The 23204-nt window shown below is 40.0% G+C and overlaps 1 protein-coding gene across 2 annotated transcripts in view; it reads right to left on the minus strand.

Moving 5' to 3' along the window:
• The window catches only part of cdh7a (cadherin 7a), a 215533-nt gene that overhangs the window by 36260 nt on the left and 156069 nt on the right, over positions 1-23204 (minus strand). For both annotated transcript variants that reach the window (XM_078938306.1, XM_023950079.2), the window contains 3 exons: positions 21551-21804; positions 20527-20663; positions 15110-15231 (listed from right to left, as the gene is read on the minus strand). In XM_078938306.1, coding sequence (XP_078794432.1) covers positions 15110-15231; positions 20527-20663; positions 21551-21804 — 513 coding nt within the window. The remainder of the gene's footprint in view (positions 1-15109; positions 15232-20526; positions 20664-21550; positions 21805-23204) is intronic.

Raw genomic sequence — 23204 nt, forward strand, 5'->3', positions numbered from 1 at the left:
ACTTTAGTCAAGTTTGGTCCAAATTTTCTTCTGTTACATTTAGTTTGACTTAATTTGTGTCTAATCTGCACATTTTATACTATAAAGTTGAGCAATATGATGACTGACACCACATTACACCTAAAATATGAGACAATAACTTTTATTGTCAAAATAAGAGCGCTGGAATCCATATAATCTCATACTTTGGTGTAAGTTTGTTAACAAAGGTGAGTTGATAGCAAGTGAAAGTTAACACATCCTGTAGTGTAAATATTATTCGTAGCAAAAGCTTCATTTTGAGGCTGCAGCGACAGACATGCACAAACAGCTTAAATATAGCAAGAGTGGGTGTGAGACAACAAACCTTTGAGAATGAAGCGTTAGATGTTAGCAGGTCATTTAAACTAAAACTTTCATAAATTGTGTTTTTCTTTCAATGAGTTTAAAAAAGAGTTTGCTTAGAACAAATAAAATCATTTATGTGAATGCAGCTAATGGAATTAGTTGATGTGTTTGTTTTATGAACCAAAGAAGGTTTGCAGAGAAGCTTGTTAACAAATAACATTTTCCAAATGGTTTTCTTTACCTCTCTGCAAGCTTAAAAAATACATTAATCTTAAACTTGGGAGCTAATGCAGCCAGACTAACAGATGACCATCTGAGCGACACTCACATGTAGCAAACATCGCAGTGCATTCTCAGCTCTGGTCCTCTTTGACTGATTATAAGACCCTGAATGAGATCTAAATGACTCACTCTACAGGTGAGAGCTTCTTCTTTAAGCTGCCTGAGGCCTCTTTGGGCAGATGACTCACACAATCAGACCCAGCCAGCCACTTCAAAGTTGAACGGAGAGCATAAATGAGAATTGCGTCAAAAAAAAAAAAAAAAAAGGTGGCACTGGTTGCCACGGCGACGTGACAGCTGTCACCAGGGGTTGAGTTGACGGAGGAAGCGGTGGGCATGCTGTTTTCACACCCCTCACCCGGCGCTGCCTCCTGTGACACCGACGCCCCAAACATCACCCACATGTGACACCCATACTTTCTTGAATCCATCACACACCCATCGCTGCCACACACACACTCAAATGTTAGCGATCAATAAGAGACATCTTTCATCTTCTTCTCTCCATGAGGCACCTCCTTCTTTTGCAGAATGTCACGATTGTGTTTGTTGATCCCCACCACCGAGGCCAACGCACCTCCTGCTGATAACAAAGATTACATTTGCCCCGTGTTCTGTGTTTTTATTAAACATAAACTACACTGCCATACGCTAATGTTTTCCGTGGCCCCCTCCCAGTGTCGTGACATATATGTTTTCATCTCCTGCCAGTATGCAACACCTTTAATAAACTGATAATTTGCATGGCAGCTGGAGGCGTGAAGACATTTTCTCTTGTTCGGGTCTGATGTGACAGTCGAGGCTCTTTAGTAATTAAGGAATGAAAGAGCAGAAATAAACAAAAAGGGCTCGAAAAATCCAAAGATCCAGGTGTAAATTTGAATTTGAACTTAAAATAAGTGTAATTATTTGAATACACTATAATTTTTTTTATAGTTAGAACAAATCGTGAAGCCATAAGAACTGTAAAAAGCCTCCATCTCTCAGAAAGACTGACAGATCTTTATTACAAATCTTAAAAGTATATAAAGACTGAAAAAAAGTTAAAAGACTAATTTGACATTCTTATTAGTGAAAAAAAATCTACTAATTAAACTAGTAAAGTTTGTCTCTTCAATAGATTTGTTGGGAAAGGTTGTGATCTCCTGCGATATTAAGGGTAAAATAAGTATGAGATAATGTCATTATCAGATATTAAAGACCCACTCTAATGAAAATTGTGTTTTTTTGTAGCATTTTTCTAATGATGGATGACATATATAAAGAAAACTAAGATGAATTCAAAATGTTGTGAATCATGAGTAGACGAAAAAAACGCTGTTTGAAAAAGCTGGTGGGTGTGACGTAGGACCAACAGCAACAAGCTACCAGCCCCTGCTCTGCTCCATTCTGATGCATCCACATGTAGACAAATGGATCCATGTACGTCTTTGTTTTCCTCGTCTGAGCTGGGGTCTGGTTCAGAACTGTACGATATTGCTCGCATTATTTGCGGCACCTTCAATGTTAGGTTGGAGGTGTGAGGGAGGGGCTGTAAGCTAGCAGGGTAGCATGTAAACAAAGGGATGATGGGAAACGGGAGCAGGCTAATGGCCCCACCCACAACACATTTGGCTAAAAAATCGCATAATTATAATTAAAAGACCACTGGGAAAGCTTTGAAAAAAGATCAAAAGAGGATCGCAGTGGGGTTCAATAAATTTGATTTTTTTTTTAATAATTCAAATTTTAATAATAAATTAGACCAATACAGGTTTCAAACATTTAAAAAAACCTCATTTCAAATAACCTTTATTAGTTTATTGTGAATATAATTGCATATTAAGGCTCCAATCCTACTCCAAAAGGGATATTAATACTTATTTTAAGAAATATTGAACCAAAAACAAGTGTATACACATTTCATTTTAAGGTAAATGTAAAATGTGTTTCTATCACTTACCTGCAGGAAAATGAAAGCACTGTTTGTCTCCAAAATGACTTCACATTTAGAAAGCACATTTAAATGAATCCCAGCTAATTATGTTACTGAAGATTTAGGAGACTGTTTACAGAAATGTCATTTAACAAACTAAAATATTTAACTTGAAATGCCTGTATTTCTAAGCTGTTTGTTCTTCATACATGTCTTTGCAAGTAATTTAAAAATTGTCAGTCATTGTGTTCAATTCAAACAAGTCTAATTCAGATTTGAGTGAATAAACTAAACTGTATTGGTTTTTAAGTATTTTAGGGAGTTGCTATGGCAGCAGGAACCAGAACAGACGGCAGTACTTCTGCGTTGGTGTTTTCTATCTTGCTGTCAGTCCATGTGTTGTCAGTTTTTATGAAATATCTGACGCTTGCTAGTTCCTAATAATAAATCTTTTTTTCAAAAAATTGAGTTTAGTAAAACATTTGTTTTTATATCTAAAAGCATTGAAAACACAACCAAGCTTTCCTTCAGCATTTCCCAGTTGACGCTACTGTGGATTTCTGATGTCATTACATTTTTTTACAGTTTAATCGGGGACCATCATGTATCAAATAAAAACTAATGTTTTTACCTCACAGCAGCAAATGTCTGATTCTACACTGAAAACTATCAGCTTTTGACAAATAATACCTGTGAGTATGTTGTCCTAAAACCAGTATTGGTTTCCTGTGTCTTTGTCTAATTTTTAGATATGTATTTTCTGAGAATCTGAGAAATTTGGTTTGTTTCTGTTTCATGTTCACAGATGAATGATGCATGATGCTAACCAGGCTGCTAGCCGTTAAGCGGGGTTTATTGTCTTGCCCAAAGTCACTTTGATTCATGACGGGAACTGGACCTGAGATTGTCCGATCATTGAAGACTGCTTTGCCTTTGTCTCCTGTCTTTTTATTGAGTCTCTAAACCAACAACAAGGATACACTCACCACAGTGCTCTACATCTTTCTCTTCATTCTTGCTGACACTACCACACATCACACCTAATACCTGCTTGCACAAGCCTCTTCCCCTCTTTCCCACACTCTGTTGACCTTAAAGGCCCGTACACACCGGGACGAATATTCGCCAGGCGTTATTCGCCAACGTTTTTCGCCACGTTTTTTGTGTTCACACCCAGGCAATTATCGCTGACGATGAGCCGAGCGACCATGCAATTTCATTCCCTGACATTAGATGGCGCTTAATGTAAAACAGAAATACTCCTGTACACAAGGTGGCGCTGCGCAACTTTACGCTTCTTAAAGTCGCTTTACACTCAGAAGAAGAGAGCAGGTATTTTCGCGCTTGTCAGAATCATACCACGAAAACATGAATATTTCAAGCATCAGTAGCTCCAACTGGTGCTTGGTTCGGGGATATTTTAGAATGTTCGTCATTATTTCTTCGCGGCTGTGTAGATGCTACTCGGCGTCTATCTTCTTCGCTGGTATGTGTGCTCAGCAAGGCAGTTTTGTGTTTGAGCGCCCCCAAGTTGTGTTTTACTGTAACTTCAGAGGCTCCAGACACGTGTGCAAAAGCGCCGTTCTCATTGGTTGAATAGATCTCGACGCGACGCGTCAAAAAAAAAAAAACGAACCCGAGGCGTTTTTTTTTTTTTTTGACGCTTTGACGCGTGGCGTTTTTTCGCGTCAGTGTGCACACTCTCATTGGTGCCCTTTGTTTAGTCACGAGGCGTTAAACGTCGGCGAAAATCCGTCCCGGTTTGTACGGGCCTTAAGTCCTCCACTTTCTTCACCTCTGTTCCCTGTAACCTCACCTTTCCACTTAAGTTCCTCTAACTGTGTTTCCATTGACTATGAAATTGCGCAAAATTGGATTAAATACATAAATAATTGTTGAATCCAAAGCTCCTCTGTAAAATCACCAACCACTACTTCCCAAAATCGTCTTATCCATCGCTGCTCCCATGTGTAAGGAGCTTGCCACTCCGTGACCTGAATGAGACACCGACGTCTCCTTTGATAGATGATGAGCGCTAGTGCCGTGGCAGAAATTTTATGTATCTGCTGTAAATCAAAGTATTGTTCACATCCATGTTTTTGAATGACTTCTCGTGTGAGTTGGTTTGTGTTTATTCGGGTAATTATGATTTGATGGAAATAGTGTAATTTCTACATTTTTATGGCATTTCTAGAAATTTGATAAAGTTGTGCGCATATGTGTCATGGAAACGCAGCCATTTACACACAGATAATCTGTCTTGCTACAACTGACCTTCATTTTTCTCTTTTCCACAGCAAACCTCCACCTCTCTAGGTGGTCCTCCACCTGATCCCTGCTCTCACTACAATGTCATCTGCAAACATCATGATCCACAGAGATTCCTGTCTAACCTCAACTGTCAGTCTGTCCATCCATGAGCTCAAAGCTGATCCTTGGTGCAAGTCCCACTTCGACCTGGATGTTCTCTGTCACACCTGCAGAACATCTCACCACTGTATTCCAGCTCTTATCCATGGCCTAAACAACTCCAGACTTTCTGTCACAACTTTCTGTCACTCCAGACATAATAAACTTTCTCTAGATCTGCTAAGACACAATGACCCCCGACCTTCTCTGATCTTCTCCAGAAGCATCCTCAAAGCAAACATTGCATATGTGGTTCACTTCCTCTGCATGGACCCAAACCGTTGTTCACTTATTACCTACAGTATCTTAGGTTCCTCTACTCTTTCTCATGACTTTATTACTTCTTTGTAGTTTCCATAACTCTTAGCCATGACCTCTACTGCCACCTCCCCTAAACACATACCTGTGTACTCCTAGTACACAGGTATGTGTACCATTGGAGTTGGAAAGGAACTCCATCCAGACAGAGTTCTACAAGCTGCAGTATGTCACATGTGATGGACAGCCGAGGTTTCACAACCATATCTGCCCTTCCATCGACGTCACTCAATCATCTCACCTGTAATGTGCTTTTTTTCTTACAATTGTATAGCAGCACCTAATTCTGTGCAGTTTTAGCTCAATCAAATATCAAATGTTTGGTTGCTGTCATGTCTTTTTAGCTCCTCTTTTTACTACCATACATTTTGTCACATTTCTCAGACTTAAATAGATGATGTTAATCAAGGGGCTTGATTCGGGTTACAGACTGCAATGATTGTGATTGATAATACCAAAAATACAAAATATGAATCAATCCTTGTGAACATGCGTGGATAAAAGCACTCTTTTTTTTTTTTAGTAATCAGCCATTGTGTGCTGTAGCTAATTCAAGTAGACTGCCTTACAGCAAATCAAACATTGGTTTCTCTGAAGTCTTGTCCAATTTAAAGGCATATATGCAGATCTAAAACTAATTTTTTTTTTTCTTTCTCTGTTGTATCTAATCTGCCATCTTCTGCCAAAGACTGATGCAGAGACCTAAAGTTTTTGAACAAATGAAAAAAAGGGGGGAGCCCCAGGAGTGAGGAGAGGAGCAAGCAGCAGATGACCAACTTCACTCAAGTATGTAATGGTTACACTAAAGTGATTGTACAACATGACCTCCCCCCCTTCTCACTGTCCCCACTGCCCATGCCCCTTCTACCCCATCATGATATCAATTAAAGTTATGGCAGAAGACAGACGCGCCGATGAACCGTAACAAGTGGCATCTCCAGAGAGAGCCGGGGCCACGAGGCTGCCTTAATTAGGCCTGAAAAATGGCAGGTTATTCCTTCCCTGCGTACCCTGTTAATCTGTGCTACAGAGACACCAAGTCAACTCTGGCCCCGACTGGCAAATGTTATTATTTCATCTTTGCTGCTGCTGTGAATAAGCCAACGGGCGTGACAGGACCAAGATTTTTTTGAACAAAGCTTTAGAGGATAGAGTGCACGGTCCGTACAGCCAAGTGCTCACTGTTACAGCCACACAACAGGAGCATTACTCATTAATTAGGAATGAGGGAAGTGGTGGAGCGCATTTCTGACAGGTAATGAGTCCACCCAGTCCGTCTGCCAACACACTGCCGACACCTCGTTGGAATTCCAACTGTGTGTTCACATTCAAATGTCAGCCTCTCTCTATCCCTTTGCTGTGAGGGTGTTTTTGGGTGTAAATTTCATCATGAAATTTCCATCTCACTTGCTTCATTATGCAGTCTGAAGGTGCGATCCCACCAGTGCACTTCAATGTTGCCCAACACAAGGTTGTATTTGAATGGGAATGATTAGAAACTGAAATGAGTGGAAAATAAAAGCCTAAACAATCACAGCTGCTCTGTGGCCCTAAGTCACTCTGAAAAAAGTGGAGGGAAGAGTTGGATAAAAAAAGGTTTTTCATACAAATTCATCCCATCTGGAAGGCAGAAGGTGTGTGTATATATTTATGAGTTATGTCTATATTTCAGTAAAATAAAAATAAAACTCTTTGTAAAAGCAATTTCATACCGGGGATACTGAATAGTGTAGATCCAAAACATTAAAAACCACAACTATTTATAGACAAAAAACAAAGTTATAATGCATTAGAAAAAAGTCAAGTACCGTAAACAAATACTTCTTATTCATTCACAAGAGCTTAAAAGGAAACTTTTATTACCACGTCGTAAGGACCCATTTTGATTACAATGGTGTTTTTAACATAGTCTTGTGACATTTTTCAGAGATGGAGGACATAACAAAAGCTAAGCTTAAAGTTGCATTTCTGAGTATTTCTTTATTCAAATTGTTGTGAATCAGGGCGGATGAAGAAATGCTGTTTGAAAAAGAGATTATTTATGACTTCAAGCTCTCAGCAACAAGGAGGGGAAGAGGGGGTGGGGTTTCTCTACTCAGAAGTGAATTTCTAATAAACTACTGGCACTCTGTTTAGTTTAGTGTTTTTGCACATTTAAAACAGCAAGACCACCATTAAAATGCCATTAAGTGCAAGCACCTAAAAGGCTTATTTAAGGCCTCCAACACATTCATTCATTTTTATTTTTTTTTGGGCTGCACGGTGGCGCAGTGGTTAGCGCTCTTGCCTCACAGCAAGAAGGCCCCCGGTTCAAGTCCCCGCTGGGGGACATGAAAAACACAATATCAATGGGGGACCTTTCTGTGTGGAGTTTGCATGTTCTCCCCGTGTATGCGTGGGTTTTCTCCGGGATTGTCCATAGGTGTGAGTGCGAGAGTGAATGAATGTGTGATTGAGAATATCTACCCTGCGACAGACTGGCGACCAGTCCAGGGCTTCCCTTGCCTACGCCCAAGTGGCCGGGATAGGCTCCGGCAACCCCGTGACCCCGAAAGGGAATAAAACGGTTAAGAAGATGAATGGCCTCCAACATATGTAACTTAAAATATGGAAAAGAAAATAATTAAACAAATAAATAAATAATAGAACCAGTGATAAGTCACAAGTATTAAAATAAGTTTGACAATAGCAAACAAAAAAAAACAGTAACTGTAAAATCCAATGTGATAATATGCCACCAATAAAATGATGTTAGTGTGAAAGATGTGTATAAAAAGCAGAGGAGTAAGACCCTTAAAAAATCACAATGAGTAATTTCAATTGACAAAAGATCTGATAAACGGTTTTTACACAAGGCCTTTTTTCCAGCGCTACAAAGCCAGCTGTTGCGGCCGCGTGTGGCCGCCGCAACCACTTATAAACCTTCGGATGGTTCAGGACACCAAAGCTCTTATGTGCAGTGGGAAAAGAAATAAATCCCACAAGAGTCTGCATGAAAGTTCAAACCTCTGCAAAGGGTGAGGAGATTCAGACACCACCAGGTCAGAAAGCTCTCCTGTCATCTGCTTCCAAAGCCAAAGACCGCTTCTTTTTTGTTTGTTTTCCAACAGACCAACATGTAAACATGTAAAATACGTCATTTGGTAGATTTTCCCGCCAGTCAAGGACAGTCGCGTCTGCATCTCCAGTCCCCAATCCACAGATGCCTCTGTTCCATAAACAAGTAAGCAGAGACACAAGAAAAAAAAAAAAAAACACGCACAACCTTGGGCTTTAGCCCAGCCCTCCTAATCTGCTGATGCGTGCCAGTCCCGTTCAGTTTACAGAAAGCAAACACAAGTGTTATTGCCACACACATAAATGTAAATGCATAATCAAAGAGCATAAAAATATAGTGGCATCCCTGATTACCTCCACACCCCCATGACATTTTTTTTATGAAAACATTCCCAGTGGTGTTTTAATTTTCATTATGAAGTTTTTAACCAAAGTCCCACAACTTAAATGTCTTATTATAATGTACTATATATATATATATATATATATATATATATATATATATATATATATATATATATATATATATATATATATATATATATATATATATATATCTAAATCTAAATCTTTTGCATCTTCAGGTGAAGTTTAATAGCATATATCACACATTTGCATTAGGCTGACGTCTTCAGTGCTTTTTGAATTTTTGGGAGTCTAAAAGTAAACATTTTGCATTAGAGATGAAGGAGCTTTTTCTGACATGTTTATTATGGAAATATATTCTGGCTTTTCTCTATTTTTGTCACATTTATGTTTTATTTGATAAAAGAGACACACTGTGACCTTTTTTCAAAAGTTCCTCGAGCTGTTAATGAAATGCCTTTGACATGTTTTGGTGAAAATATCTCAAAGCTTCAATAAAAAGGAGAAAAAAAACAGCAAAAGAAACTTTTTAGCCACATTGTTATGGCTCAGTTCACTGTGGACACTTTTTGGAAGTGTGTAAGAGCTGATGTCTCAGTTTTGTTTTTGGCACTTACAGAAAGCTGATCTGGGTCTGTGATGTCACACTGCCAGACATCACATGAGGGTAGATCACAGGCCAGCAAAGATAAATAACAAAACAAAAAAAAATGTACCGTAAATTCCGGACTACAAAGCGCACCCGATTACAAGCCGCACCCACCCATATTCACGTGTTTGACTGCTTTTATAAATATACAAGCTGCGTCAGAGTACAAGCCGCGCATGTGATAGCCGATATTGTCATCCTGACAGATCACGCCCAGCATCCCAGAGTGTGTGCAATTCATTAGCACATTGTGGGTGGTGCCAATTTTGCCTCTGGGTCACGTATTTGAGTGTACCGACATCTGACAAACAGCATGGACCTCTATTCTGTTCACAAGTCCCTCAGTTATGGTGTTTTTATTTCATTTTTTTTTTTTACTTATTGACAATCTAGGTATCTAACATAAAATTACAAACAGTAACCATATAATCAACATTACATCCCTCAGTTATAATGAGGAAATTTACATCCGCGATTCCACATTTCCCATGAGTCTTAGGGGCTAAAGGCGGGGCCAACGCCCGGCTCGCCATTCTGTTGTACGTGTTTAAGAATTAGCAGCAGTGCATGGAGGGGTGAACGGGAAAAGCTCTCCTTCCGCTTGTGTCGCGGCAGCGTTATGGGAGTAACAGGACTGGTTAGAAAACACAACGGTAAAATAAAGCAGCGGCGACTGAAAAGCGCGCGCCTCAGCGCGATACGCGCGCCTCAGTGCGGCGCGTGCGTCAGAATTCAGAAGCCTCTGCACTCCGCGGACGCCTCTGCGCTCCGCTCCCGCCCTGCGCGCTCCTTGTCTATCTACTCCGACACCTCTGGCCAGGGCGACTTCAAGGAGGAGCACTTCGTCCCCGTTGCGCCGGTGGATGGAGCAAATCGTTTCTGTGCAGAGCAATCGGACTTAAAACTGTACGTTTTGTGTATGAGGGGCGGATGCGTTGTTACGTGTGGGAGCCTTCAGACTGCCATCGGCCCCGCAGCTCAATCAGCAGGAGAAGATGTCTCCAGCTCACACGGAGGCTGTGAGTTTTTCAAAGCAAAATTCCGCTTTTACGGTTTCCTTAGAATCCGTAAATGGAGTGTAAATTCACTCCATGCGCTGTTCTCTCCGTCACGCAGCAAACCGGCTTTTCCAAACCCGTTGGTGACGGTGGACTTTTTTACGCTGCTTTTAACGATTGCTTTTAACTTGAAAGCTTCATCATATTGTAGCGGCGATCACGTGCACGTTGGGTCTAATGGCCCCAAAGGATTCTGGGATGCGGCCGGGCATGCGTGTTTCGTTTTGTTGAACCATGACTGAAGTGTCTAAGACCTGAAGTCAAGTCCATGCTGTTTGGCTGCTAAGAGGTGTGTTGGATAATAATGCCTCGTGCTTGGTGTTAGATAGAGAATACAAACTATTCACTGAGTTCGAAAATACGTACATGGCGGCCGCCAATTAAATCCATAAATTAGGCCGCCAATTAAATCCATAAATTAGGCCGCCAATTAAATCCATAAATTAGCCGCGTCACTGAAAAAGCCGCAGGGCTGTAAACGCAGGAAAAAAGTAGCGGCTTGTAGTCCGGAAATTGCGGTACTTCAAAAAATCCGTTAGCGAATTAAAATCCTCACCGAGAAGTACGGGACTTGATTGACACGCAGAACGGCCAATCAAACATCCTCTGATACATACGTCACTGCACATGCGTGTTTAAATACACTCAGCGCAAATTCTGTCTGTCGTCAGAAAGTCGCTTTCCGCCAAGTCCCCGGCAAAAGACCACACCGGCCCGGCCTAGCTCCCATGCCAAAAGAGTGTGGGCACCCCTGCATTAATGTATGGTCTCTAAGGCAACCATTGAAACATGAGGTGATAAAAAAATCTGTACTGTGGACATGACCCTTGATCTTTGACATCATGGCATACTTTTTTTTCTTTGTAGTTCTTATTGCACAAAAAAATATATATTTTTTTTCATCTCAGCGCTGAATCACCAACAGACAATTTCAGAAAAATCAGTCACTGAAATTAAATCTGCAATTTTTAAACAAATGGCTAAACAGTTTTTTTTAGGAATTTTTTTTTTTACTGGGAGTAAAAAAAAGAAACATTTCTGGACTGTGGCAGCTATTGCCAAAATGGCTTTTTTAATTTCTTCCTAATCCTTACAGCTCATTGAAATTTAACCATGAAACAAATTGTGAAAAACTTGTCTAGTTTATGTCCAAAGTCCAGTCCGTGGGCCACATGCTGGCCACAGTCAGATTTCTATTGGTTCCTGTCATAAAATTAACCATTTTCGCCCCCAGCCCTGAGTGTACGATGTCTTGTTTGTGATCGGCTACATTGATTTCATTATTAGCCGTCGTAAACCTGTGGCTACACTGTTGCAGGACCCTTCTGTCTCATTTCTGAAATGTGAACTGTAAATAACATCAAGGAAATCTAGCAGCGAGTGTCGCTGCTCGTAACATTGTGGTCTGGAGAATTGGGGACATTTCATTTGATATTGAGAGACAACGGGAAAAGAAGTTGGGTTTGAATTTTTTTTCATTAGCGCAGGACCAAACCACACCAAAGCAATGCGACACCGCCCAATGGCTAATTTAGACAATGATGTGAATGTCAGGGAAGGGCCAAACAAGAGGAAAACATTTGTCAAGATAACTATCTTCCTGTTCTCATGATTTGAATTCAGAGGTTTACAGAGAGCATTTTTATAGGGAATAATATATAAAATTTCAAGTGATCCCAGATTTAATGTTGACAGTAGCTTTTTTTCTTCTTTTTATTTCTGGTCTTCAAATATCAAATTATCATTAATTATGGTAAAAATCAAAGTATTTAGATACATTCCAATGCTATATGAAGAAATATAAAGTATCTAATTACAAAAAAAGCTTTATTAAACCTGCAAACTAACTCTTGCATTTTATGTTATGAGGATTTACAGAAAGCACGCTGATTGGTTGGCCCTCAAACATTTTCACCGCACCAAATCTGGCCCTCTTTGCAAAAAGTATGAACACTCCTGGTGTGCTTCTTTGGAATTATATGTTCTGAAATTGAGATAAGGCAACCTATTAAGATGTAATCCTTTATTTGAGACTTTTATTCTTAGTAAATAAAGACTGATGGCTAACACTGTTAAAATGAAACAGAACTGCAAACCAAAATGCTTAAACACTGGTTCCTGACTGGAAAAATGACTTTTGGATATAAACATTTCAACACTTCATTAAGCTACAGTGTGATAAAAAAAATGGTTGCTATGGAACCTGTCATCTTCATCAAAGAAGAACTTTTGAAATAAAACAAACTAGAGAAAACAAAGCCTGAAACCTTAAGATGTTAGTTCATTTGTCTCTCTTTCAGAGACTTTGGTAAATATGTTACAACCACTCAGATTTTCCCACACATTTAATTCATTTTTAGGTTGGGAGAGTATTTGGCATTACCAGGTTAAAATCAGCTCCAAGCTGTGGGAACTCATTTTGACTGAAATACTTTAAGCCAATATGGGCAAAATTTGAATTTATCATAGAAAGTCTCTGAATGGACGAGGACATAAGCTGTTTGCAGCGGCTTCCTGCTTTACCGCAGAGGAGCTGCTGGCTACGCCGACGGGCCGTTTGGAGCAGCCTGAGTTAGGAAAGCTATCAATTAACAAGAGCTGAATAATTGCAGATCTGCTCCACCTTTTCCAGCTGATTACACTGTCATGGGAAACGGCTGTGGGCAAGCTGGTTTTACTGTTAAGGGAGTGTCGCACAGCCACTTGCGCAAATTGCACGGAACAAAATTGATCATACATGAGTACACGCAAAAAACTGAGAAAGGTGGTGTTTTTTTTACGTGAAATTTTAACACATGTATCTCGAATGAATAATGCTAAAAACAAAGAAGAATTATGAATAAACCACCCAAAGAACACGTAAATCAACTTAGAACATGAACCGCGCGTGACTATTCCACTGTTTATATGAAATTAATTATTGAATCCTGCTTCTATTATTTTAATACGCGATATAAAAGTTATACATCGGTGGTACATGCCTGAAAAGTCCATTAGACAAACGTGGAATGGTTTTGGAATGCCACAAATTTGTGTACGCATCGTGCAAAAAACATGCACAATTGCGTAAGATTTATGTAATAATAGTTTATACACTACATAAAATATGCGTAAACTGCATATTGCAAAATTTTTGAACAGCTCAAAACCAAATTCATGGAAAGACCCGTCCGCCGAAACCCTCGACGTATGAGGTTCAGTTTGTGCCAAAAATATGAAAATATGTTTTTGTGTCCACTGTCTATGTCTTTGGTCCATTGTCTATGTCTAGTGAGCTTGGATTGAGTTCATTAATCATTGGTTCATGCTTTATGTTTTAAACTTTGCATTTGTCTTTGTTATTGCTGTTACCCCATGCCTTCTCACTACGTCGTCAGGAAAGTCCTTAACAACCTTTGCTTAGGTCGTTTGCTACATCGTTTCCCCATGTTGTCGGAAAAGTCCTTAGCAACCGTTGCTAGGGTCGTTTGCTACATCGTTTCGCCATGTCGTGTCGTTAGATCTAGTCGTTTTTCAAATTTTGCCAAAGTCATCAGAAAAGTGCTTTGTACGGCTGGTAAATTGTTTCCTGTACTACCACGCAACAAAAAAAATATGACTGTTAAAGCCGGTGCTAGCGTTAGCCATGACAAGCACGTTTTTTTAAAATAAACTTTATTGATATTCCTGCACACGCGGATTGCTAGAAAGGGGGGAGGGGGCATGCGTACAACGGTTATACGTTCCCGAAGCGACTCTTGCCAATTGTTTTAAGTTATAAGAGTATGGCTTCAATGAAACTATTATTTAAAAGTCTTTTAAAAAATAACTGATCTTTATCAAATATGTTGTTACAAATCGCGTGGATAAAGGAGAAGCAGACGAGCCAAAAAGAGCATAACAGTGGTCCTGATAGCCATACTCGTGTGCAGGAATGTCAATAAAGTTTATTTTGAAAAAAAAAAAAAGTGCTTCTCATGGCTAAACTAGCGCCGGCTTTAACAAACAAGTTTTTGTTGTTGCGTGGTAGTAATAATTGTATAAATAATTGTATTGCAAAAAAAGGTGTTCAGGCAAACATTATACTTTATACTGTAACACATCTCTCATACAAACACTTCACTTGGTGCAAAATGAAGAAAAAAAAAGAAAAACTATCATTTTGGTTTATGAAATCATTTGCTGGTATTCCTATCAGCATAGTTTCAAAAATAAAAAATAGTAGATAGTAAAATAGTAATGCAAATATTAGATTTAAATAAGGACCTCGGCCTTTACAATGCAATTCTAGTCAATTGTTCTTTTTTAAACTTTTGCTTTCTTAAGCTTTTGTCTCCCTTTGTGAGCAAGTTTGGTCCTTTGCCACAACGTGATAATTCAGTGCATATTCTGTCCTGCCTCAACATTTGGTGGATCTAAGCTTGGCTTCAAAACAGCAAGTTATAGCAACCATTCTGTGCCAGATTTTAATGGATGCTATTCAGATGGGATTTAATTGCGGTTTAAGACTGCTTGCAGAGTTAGGAACAATCAGAAGTGAGTAAATGAACGAAACCTCTAACAAATGGCAACATCTATATTTTCTATTCTTAAAATTAAAGGTTATGTTTTTGACAAAGCTGCAGAGTGGATGCTGTGACTGCACAGGGGAGGCTTTTTTTTATGGTTGTGAAAGTCAGCAGGAGTCGATCTGCAAGTGTGTGCAGAACTCACTAAAAAGATGTTAAAGCTGTCTCTTAGTCTTCTTACCTGTCCTGCCATGGCGTTTTCACACAGCAGAGTTTCGTAGTCCATGGCAAAAAGCGGGGCGTTATCGTTTATGTCCAGCACCTTGACGACAGCAAAGCCTTTCCCAATCTGGGTTGGATCCTCTACAAGAGAAGACATTAAAGATGTGGTTGATTAAAGGAAATTTCGAAAATGTTCCACAACATTGACACCAAGTCATCCGCTTCTTTTGCTGAAGTTTTAAAAACAATTTGGTGACCGAACTTTCACTGTTTCTCATCCAGAACTCTGTGACTCTACTCCTTTGGCCGTTCGTCTGACCTCAGAAATTAATTTAAAGCTACACTAAACACTTGTTTAGTGTAGCTTTAAGTAGTTATTATCTGCCTTTTAAGTCACAATATAAAGATCCTTTTTTATATGGTTATTAATATGTTTGTATTTTAATTGAATCCTTTTATCAGGGGCGGAGCTAGAATATTTTACATGATGGGGGTGGGAGGACGTGGAGAAGACTTTGGAAGGGTGGTAAAACATCAGAGAGGAAGGCCATTACAAATGAAAGGATAAAAAATATATATATTTTATTTTTATCTAATTCAAATACATTGATTTTATTATTTTTTGGCAAAGAAGGAGGTTTAGCCAGGCGTTACCACGACATCAGCCAGAGATGAAGCTCTGACATTGGCGCTGACTGATCTGATGCTGATAAGAAGGGTGAGCGCACCCTCGGGCCACAGACTTGTCATTGGACTGGGCTGAGCTGATGAAATGTGAGTGACTGCAACTCAGATGCACAACATCCCACAACTAAACAGTCCACGGACCCTTTCTCACACAGAAGGAGTCATTTACTATAAATACTGTTCCATCGCGGCGCAGGGCAGGGGGCGCGGTTGAAGTCAACGCTGTCTCCAGCTGAAAACAGTGTCACATTGTGCACGGGGGGGGTGTTGTGACATTTTACATGGCTATTGTTGCATGCTCTTTGTTGCTATATTAGGCAACCACTCACACTTGGGATTTAACCAAGAAGCACGCAGCTTTGAAGGCAAGAAGCTTGAAAAGGTTCTGCCGCGCTCAGCCTCGACATGTGAAGGCAGAGGAAGTGCCAGGCTGAGAAGCTGCTTGTCTTTTATAACTTATCCTGATGTGACGCAGCTGTCTAAACTGCTCAGCGGAGAGTGTGCCGATTATTGTTGTCCGCTGTGTTTGCAGGATGACAGTGGAATGACGGGAAGGGGAGGGGGGAGGTGTTGGCGTCCTTGGAGCACTGACAGAGGAACAAAAAGGCGCTTCTTCACATCACATTAACATTGTTCACCCGTGGGCGAGACCGCCCGCCCTTAGTCAGCATCTCATCCTCATGGCTTGGGGAGACTTGGAGGTCAAAACGATGACATGTGTGTGAATTAATATTCCCAGACAGCCCTTTAATGACCCCACAACTGCTGCTGTGGAGTGTCATAGTCAAAATATTAATGTACTCACTGGAAAATGTACATGTGAGATCCGTAGAGCACCATTTACAGTTGTACGGTGGCCCTGAAGGGCAAATCACATCAACAAAGCGCCTGATGCAAAAAAAACATTTTAAAGATCACCCCAAAAGCTAAAATAGCAAAGAAATTAAATAAAGAAACAGCATTGCATTTTAGAAAGAAAAAAAAAAATCAGAAACAAAAGTTATTTCCAGAAGATTGTTGTATAAACGAGACACAATGAGAAACCGGCAAAGGAAGGTATTACGGTACATTGCTGATTGGACGATGACATCCAGTATCACTTTATGCCAAAAACCTTTGGTAAAAAAGATGGACAAACATCATCATCCAGTCAGTCATGTCCCATAATACCTACCTTGTCCAGTTTCAGTATTTACAGAAATAAAAACGGAATGTTAGAAAGTAAAACACAATAAGAAAATGTTGTGTAGAAAAAATGGGAAGGTTTAATGCCATCATCAGGATGATTATATTGGAATGATTTAGGTCAGGCAAGTCCAAAGTACGGCCCCTGGGCCAAATGTGGCCCTGTAGTTTAAATTTCCAACAGGCTTTAGCTCCTTTCATCTATTTATCTACAACAAACTAACTAGGAATGAATGGTGAGAATAATTGATACATTTACAATAATGTTGGTAAGAACTTCATTAGACCTATTTGTTTTCCCTGTGAGGAAATGAAAAGTATGTCCTTGCAACAAAATGTTTATTAAACAGTTCATTTAGATTTAATATTATTAAAATAGTTTAGCCAGTGATTGGCCCTCATGCATGAACATTTTTACCTTAACAAATCTGGCCCTCTTTGCAAAAGGTTTGCACACCCCCTGATTTGTTTGACGACTTTACGGTGTCATCATCTTGGTGGGACGTAACAAAATTGAAACCACACATTTTTGAACATTTGCAAATAGACATGACACATACAGTGTATTATTTTACCCTCAGGTTAGTTCTTGATTTTTAAAAGTAATGTAAAAAGCCATTGAAAGTAGCAGCAGATTTGTCATAGAAAAAAAATCCCAACATCTAAGAAACACAACTAGAAAAAACCTTTTCAGAATAAAGTGAATAAGCTCTTAAATCACAGAATGTGAAATGCAAACTGTTGGATCTTTTTTCTTTTTCTTTCAATTTTATAACTTAACCCCAAATCCAAACCAGATATCCTTTTTTGATGCTAAAAAAGCAGAAACAAATGTTTTTTTTTTCTCTAAAACACAAAAAATGTAATAAAAGATTCATTGACAACCCAAAATAGTTTCTTGCAGCAGCTTCATCTAGCTCCAGTTCTGAGTAAAATGTTGAGAAATGTCTCAAACCTCTATCGCTGTAAGGGGAGGTTTCACAAATGTATTGTCTTAACCCTTGTGCTATCTCAGATGACCCCCCCCCCTTACATTGACGTGTTCTCCCTACCATGACAAAGGTGGATAAAGGTAGAAAGATTTCATGTAGTCCATGGACACCAGTGAAGATCACAAACCATTGAAGAAAAAAGGTTCAGAGCACTGTCTAGTGGGTCTAGATCAATGTTTTTCAACCAGTGTGCTGCGGCACACTAGTGTGCCGTGGGAGATGGTCAAGTGCGCCGTGGAGAAATTGCCCTCATTAACTGATCTAAAAACATTTTCCATCTCCAGGAAATCAGCTCTTTGTTCATCCAAACAGGCCCTGATAAAACACTGAGGAGTTAGGAATATAAAAGATCTTAAAATTACTTTTTCTTTGTGTTTATTTAATTCTATTAAAGACATTTTGATAAGAATCACGGTACCGCGATTTAGCTGCAGCTATAACTGTGTAAGGAAAAGTCCCGCCCCTTTAACTGTCTCCGCCAATCATTCTTGAAGGCTTAATCACATGTCATCAGTCTGACCAATCAGAAGTGGTTAAAGTCTTCACTTCCTTGTTCTTAATTCTGCTGATAAAGTCGCTCAGTTCTAACAAAAATACCAGCTAGAGCTCGTCTTTAGCTGGTGGTTCATCTCTTTGAAAAAAACAGCCGCAACTTCCTGCTTTTTCTGCCACAACTATCACAAAAATCCATGTGAGATTGCGCGCGGGGGGGGGGGGGGGGGGGGGAGTGTCGATCAATACAGACCGTGAATTTCTGCTTTTTTTTTTTTTTTTGGATGCTGGTGTGCCGCGGGATTCTTGTCAGGGTTAAAGTGTGCCGTGGCTCAAAAAAGGTTGAAAAACACTGGTCTAGATGACCCAACTCCCAATGTTAAAGTGCCTAGAATGAAACAAGAGTTAAAAGAAGTCTCTCCTGTCCTTCAGGTGAACTGCTGGGTCCTGACCTGCTGTTGTGGCTCCTCTGTGCTGTCCTATCCTTTTGTGAGGGTTGTTCTCTTTAGTTTCTCAGAGCGCTCTGGAGTGTGCTGAATAGTATTGACCTCATTTCTCTGCTTCTCACTCTGTTTTGTTCTTGGGGTGATCAGTTTTTGCCTCAGTTTGTTGTTGGGTTTGTAATGTTGTGTTGTGTGTGAAGATCTTTGACCAACAGACCGTTCACACCCGCCACACACGAGCAAAAAACCACCACCCTTTGCCCTTCCGTCTGAGCCACAACAAGACCCCCACCAACAGGACATTAGTTGATCATTCTGATGAACACTGGGTTATAGACTTTTGTATTGGCTCTCACATCATCTAGTTATTGACTTTTAAGCCACACCTCTGAAACAGTCAACACAATAATAACCTTAATTTCCATCAGCAGTTAGAACTGAAGCAGGAGCAATCAAACATCTTTTGGATTATATTTTTGAGACCAACTCTCCTAAAGATCAGAATCTTGTCATAACAAGATCTGGATGACAGAAATCTTTACAAGAAATATACAGACAGTTTGGCTCAGATTTACCCTACCAGAACCTGTGTATGATGGCTAAAGTAAGGTGGATCTTGAACGTTTAGGGCGTGCACTTTAACCCTTTAACATCAGAGCTTTAGACCCAATATCGACGTTCTCTGAATTACCGCTCTTCATCCATTTACGCAATTAGCATCATACCAACAAATTCTGAAGCTGAGAAAAACAGCTTTGCACCACTCAAAGAAGCTTTGTGCTGATATGCAACACTTCACAGTACGGTAAAGTTATGCTTTCTGGCTCAAAGCTGCTTTTCTTAGCTTCAGAATTTGTTTAATTACTGAAATAGCCAAAACGTTTGGTCAAAGACTGTGTTTTTCCCTGTCACCGGGAACAGCGTTGGTGTTAAATGGTAACAAGGAGACCCGGGCTTCTTTAATTTTTCAGATCACAATGAAGGAAAATAATTCACATGTTTGTGGCATAACCAGTTATGGTTCTTGAATTCAGCATCAATCACTTGCATGGTTTCTGTCTGAGTAAGTGGTTAGGGCAAACACGTTCAAATATAAAACAGGCCTCCAAACTCAACTATTCTCACTGTTAACCCAATAAACATTTCAAAATATTTATGATAAATTCAAAGCGTCATGTGGATTTTTTTCATGTCATCTCCTTTAAGCTATTTTGTGTGCAACCTAAAATGAGACAGTTGCTTTAACACTCCCTTGGCCTTACCGTCTTGGTTTCGACTCTGGCTTATGTATTTGATTGAGCTTTCGTGTGCATGTCCTAAGCTTTGACTAAAAACAAAATTCAAGGATGTGACTTCACGTCAGAGCCAACAAACAAAAGACAACGCAAACACTCAGCACTAGAGGCTTCTGCTCCTATGTTGTTGTTTTTTTGGCCTATAAAGGAGGGCAGAGGATTTGATCTTTTTTCAATAAAAGTTTGTCTCAGGAGCCAAAGACACTTCAGACTGTGTCAAAATCAAAAGATTGACAGGTCTGTTGTCCCTGGTAATGGCTGCCAAGGTGAGATTGGACGGCTTCAGGTCAAAAGGAGCATTTATTAAAGGCTTACTCTGACTCATGCTGTAGGGAAACTTACGGCTCTCAATGGCAAAGATGGTGAGGTTATGGACAGAGTTTGCTTCACGGTCCAAAGGCTTGGCTGTGCTGATGACTCCACTTAAAGCATCCACATTGAAGAAGCGCTCTAAGTCTGTGTTCCTGTCTATGGAGTACCTGGGAACAAAGACGCAAATGCCAAAACAAGCTATAATATTTTCCAGCTTTTGACAGGAGACCTCTGAAAGACATTCTAAGCATCATTTAAACAAAAATAAATGGAACACACTTTCAGATCTCCAAAAACTACAATCTATACTTGGAACTTAAAATTGCAAAACCCCATTAAATCATCAATAAAACCAGGGACTGCCCACTTGTACCACATTATTAAACTTTAATCAAATCCTTTCAATGCTCATCAATTTGTATTTCCTCGGGAAAATCACGAGTTCAATTAACAGACATCCAAGGGGTATTCCTGCTATGTAATTTGACTCTTGTGGGTGCATTAGTTCCACAATAATTTTCATTCCAATTGATGCCGTAAAATATATTGCTGATTCTGATAACAGTCGCTCCAGCAAAAAGAGGCAATTTTACAGCTACAATGGAGGAGTAATTAGATTTTCTGATTAAGAATACCAACAGTCCTAACAGACTGAGCATGAATACCATACAATATTCATTCAATTAAGAAAGAATGTGCGGGGATCTCAAGACAGGCTGAAAGGCGCTTGCTTTGAGTCACAAATGCCACCACACAAGTGTGGAGTGTTGACCCTCCTGCAGGAATGCCCTTCTTTTGTTCAGGAAGGCATTTTCCTTTTGCAAACGTGGCACTTGTTAACCCCATACCATCTGGCCCTGTCTTTGTGAAAGCCGTGCGGCAACTTTCAAGAATCTGTGGGGGTTGTGTTGGCAAATAACACAGTACTTGGTTGCACGTGGCCTTTTGTCTTGATTTGTTTTTATGATTACCTCTTCGAAAACCCAACAATGAAAAAAAAATGTTGAGAACATTTAAGGACTTTATTTATTGCAGAGAAAGAAGTCATTTGTACCTGATTGCACTGTTCGAGGTATCTGGATCGTGAGCTGAGACTCTTCCTATGGAGGTGCCCATTTTGGCGTCCTCTGATACGACCATCTGGCTCAGTGGAGAGGAAAAGATTGGTGGCTCGTTCACATCTTCCACTGTTACCTTGACTGATGTTGTGTGACTAAAGGGGCCCAAACTCAAAAAGTTGGAGTCGATATTCCTGTTTGTGGCTTCGATTTTCAAAGCAAAGCTACTTCTTGTCTCAAAGTCCAGCGGCTGAAATAGGAAAATGGAGAAAACACTTAGAAGATGCTCATGTTCTCATTAAAACATGTTTGGCTGTGATTGTCTTTGTCTAAATGTCCTACCATCTCATTAATTGGGGAAAACAATTCAAGATAAAATTGTGAATAATGAACATTGATGATAACATTTCACCACTTTGATTGGCAGAATTGTTTTTAAAAGCAAGAATGACCAGTTTAAGGTCATGTACCACAACATCTTAATTAGATTCAAGTCTGAAATTGCAAAATGAGACTAGTGGGGTTTTCTTCTTAGCAGAGCAAAAAAACATCAACTTCATTTATAGTTTAATCATGAACTCTGACCTTTAACTGAACTGACCCTTTATATATTATATATTTTATATCAACTACAATGGTATATTCACTGACCAAAAATGTAAAAGCAACACTTTTGTTACTGCTCCCATTTATTATGGTATGAACTCAAAGATGTGAAACAGTTTCCACATACACAAAATAACCAGTTCTCTGAAAAATTGTCCACAAATCTGTCTAAATCTGTGATAGTGAGCACTTCTCCTTTGCCAAGACAATCCATCCAACCTCGCAGGTGTGCCATATCAAGATGCTGATTAGACAGCATGATTATTGCACAGGTGTGCCTTAGACTGGCCACAAGAAAAGGCCACTCTGAAATCTTCAGTTTTGTTTTATTGAGGGGGTCAAGGAACTCAGACAACCAGTCAGTATCTGGTGTGACCACCATTTGCCTCATGAAGTGCGACACATCTCCTTCGCATAGAGTTGATCAGGTTGTCTATTGTGGCCTGAATGTTGGTCCACTCTTCTTCAATGGCTGTGCGAAGTTGCTGGATATTTGCAGGAACTGGAACACGCTGTCGTATACGCCGATCCAGAGCATCCCAAACATGCTCAATGGGTGACATGTCCGGTGAGTATGCTGGCCATGCAAGAACTGGGATGTTTTCAGCTTCCAAGAATTGTGTACAGATCCTTGAAACATGGGGCCGTGCATTATCATGCTGCAATATGAGGTGATGTTGTTGGATTTACGGCACAACAATGGGCCTCGTCACGGTATCTCTGTGCATTCAAAATGCCATCAATGAAATGCACCTGTGTTCTTCGCCCATAACATACGCCTGCCCATACCATAACCCCACCACCACCATGGGCTACTCGATCCACAACATTGACATCAGAAAACCGCTCACCCACACGACGCAACACACGTTGTCTGCCATCTGCCCTGAACAGTGTAAACTGAGATTCATCTGTGAAGAGAACACCTCTCCAACGTGCCAGGCGCCATCGCATGTGAGCATTTGCCCACTCAAGTCGGTTACGACGAGGAACTGGAGTGAGGTCGAGACCTCGATGAGGACGACGAGCATGCAGATGAGCTTC

Source organism: Oryzias latipes, chromosome 20 (assembly GCF_053564925.1).
Source record: "Oryzias latipes strain Hd-rR chromosome 20, Olatipes_Hd-rR_3.1".
Taxonomy (NCBI): domain Eukaryota; kingdom Metazoa; phylum Chordata; class Actinopteri; order Beloniformes; family Adrianichthyidae; genus Oryzias; species Oryzias latipes.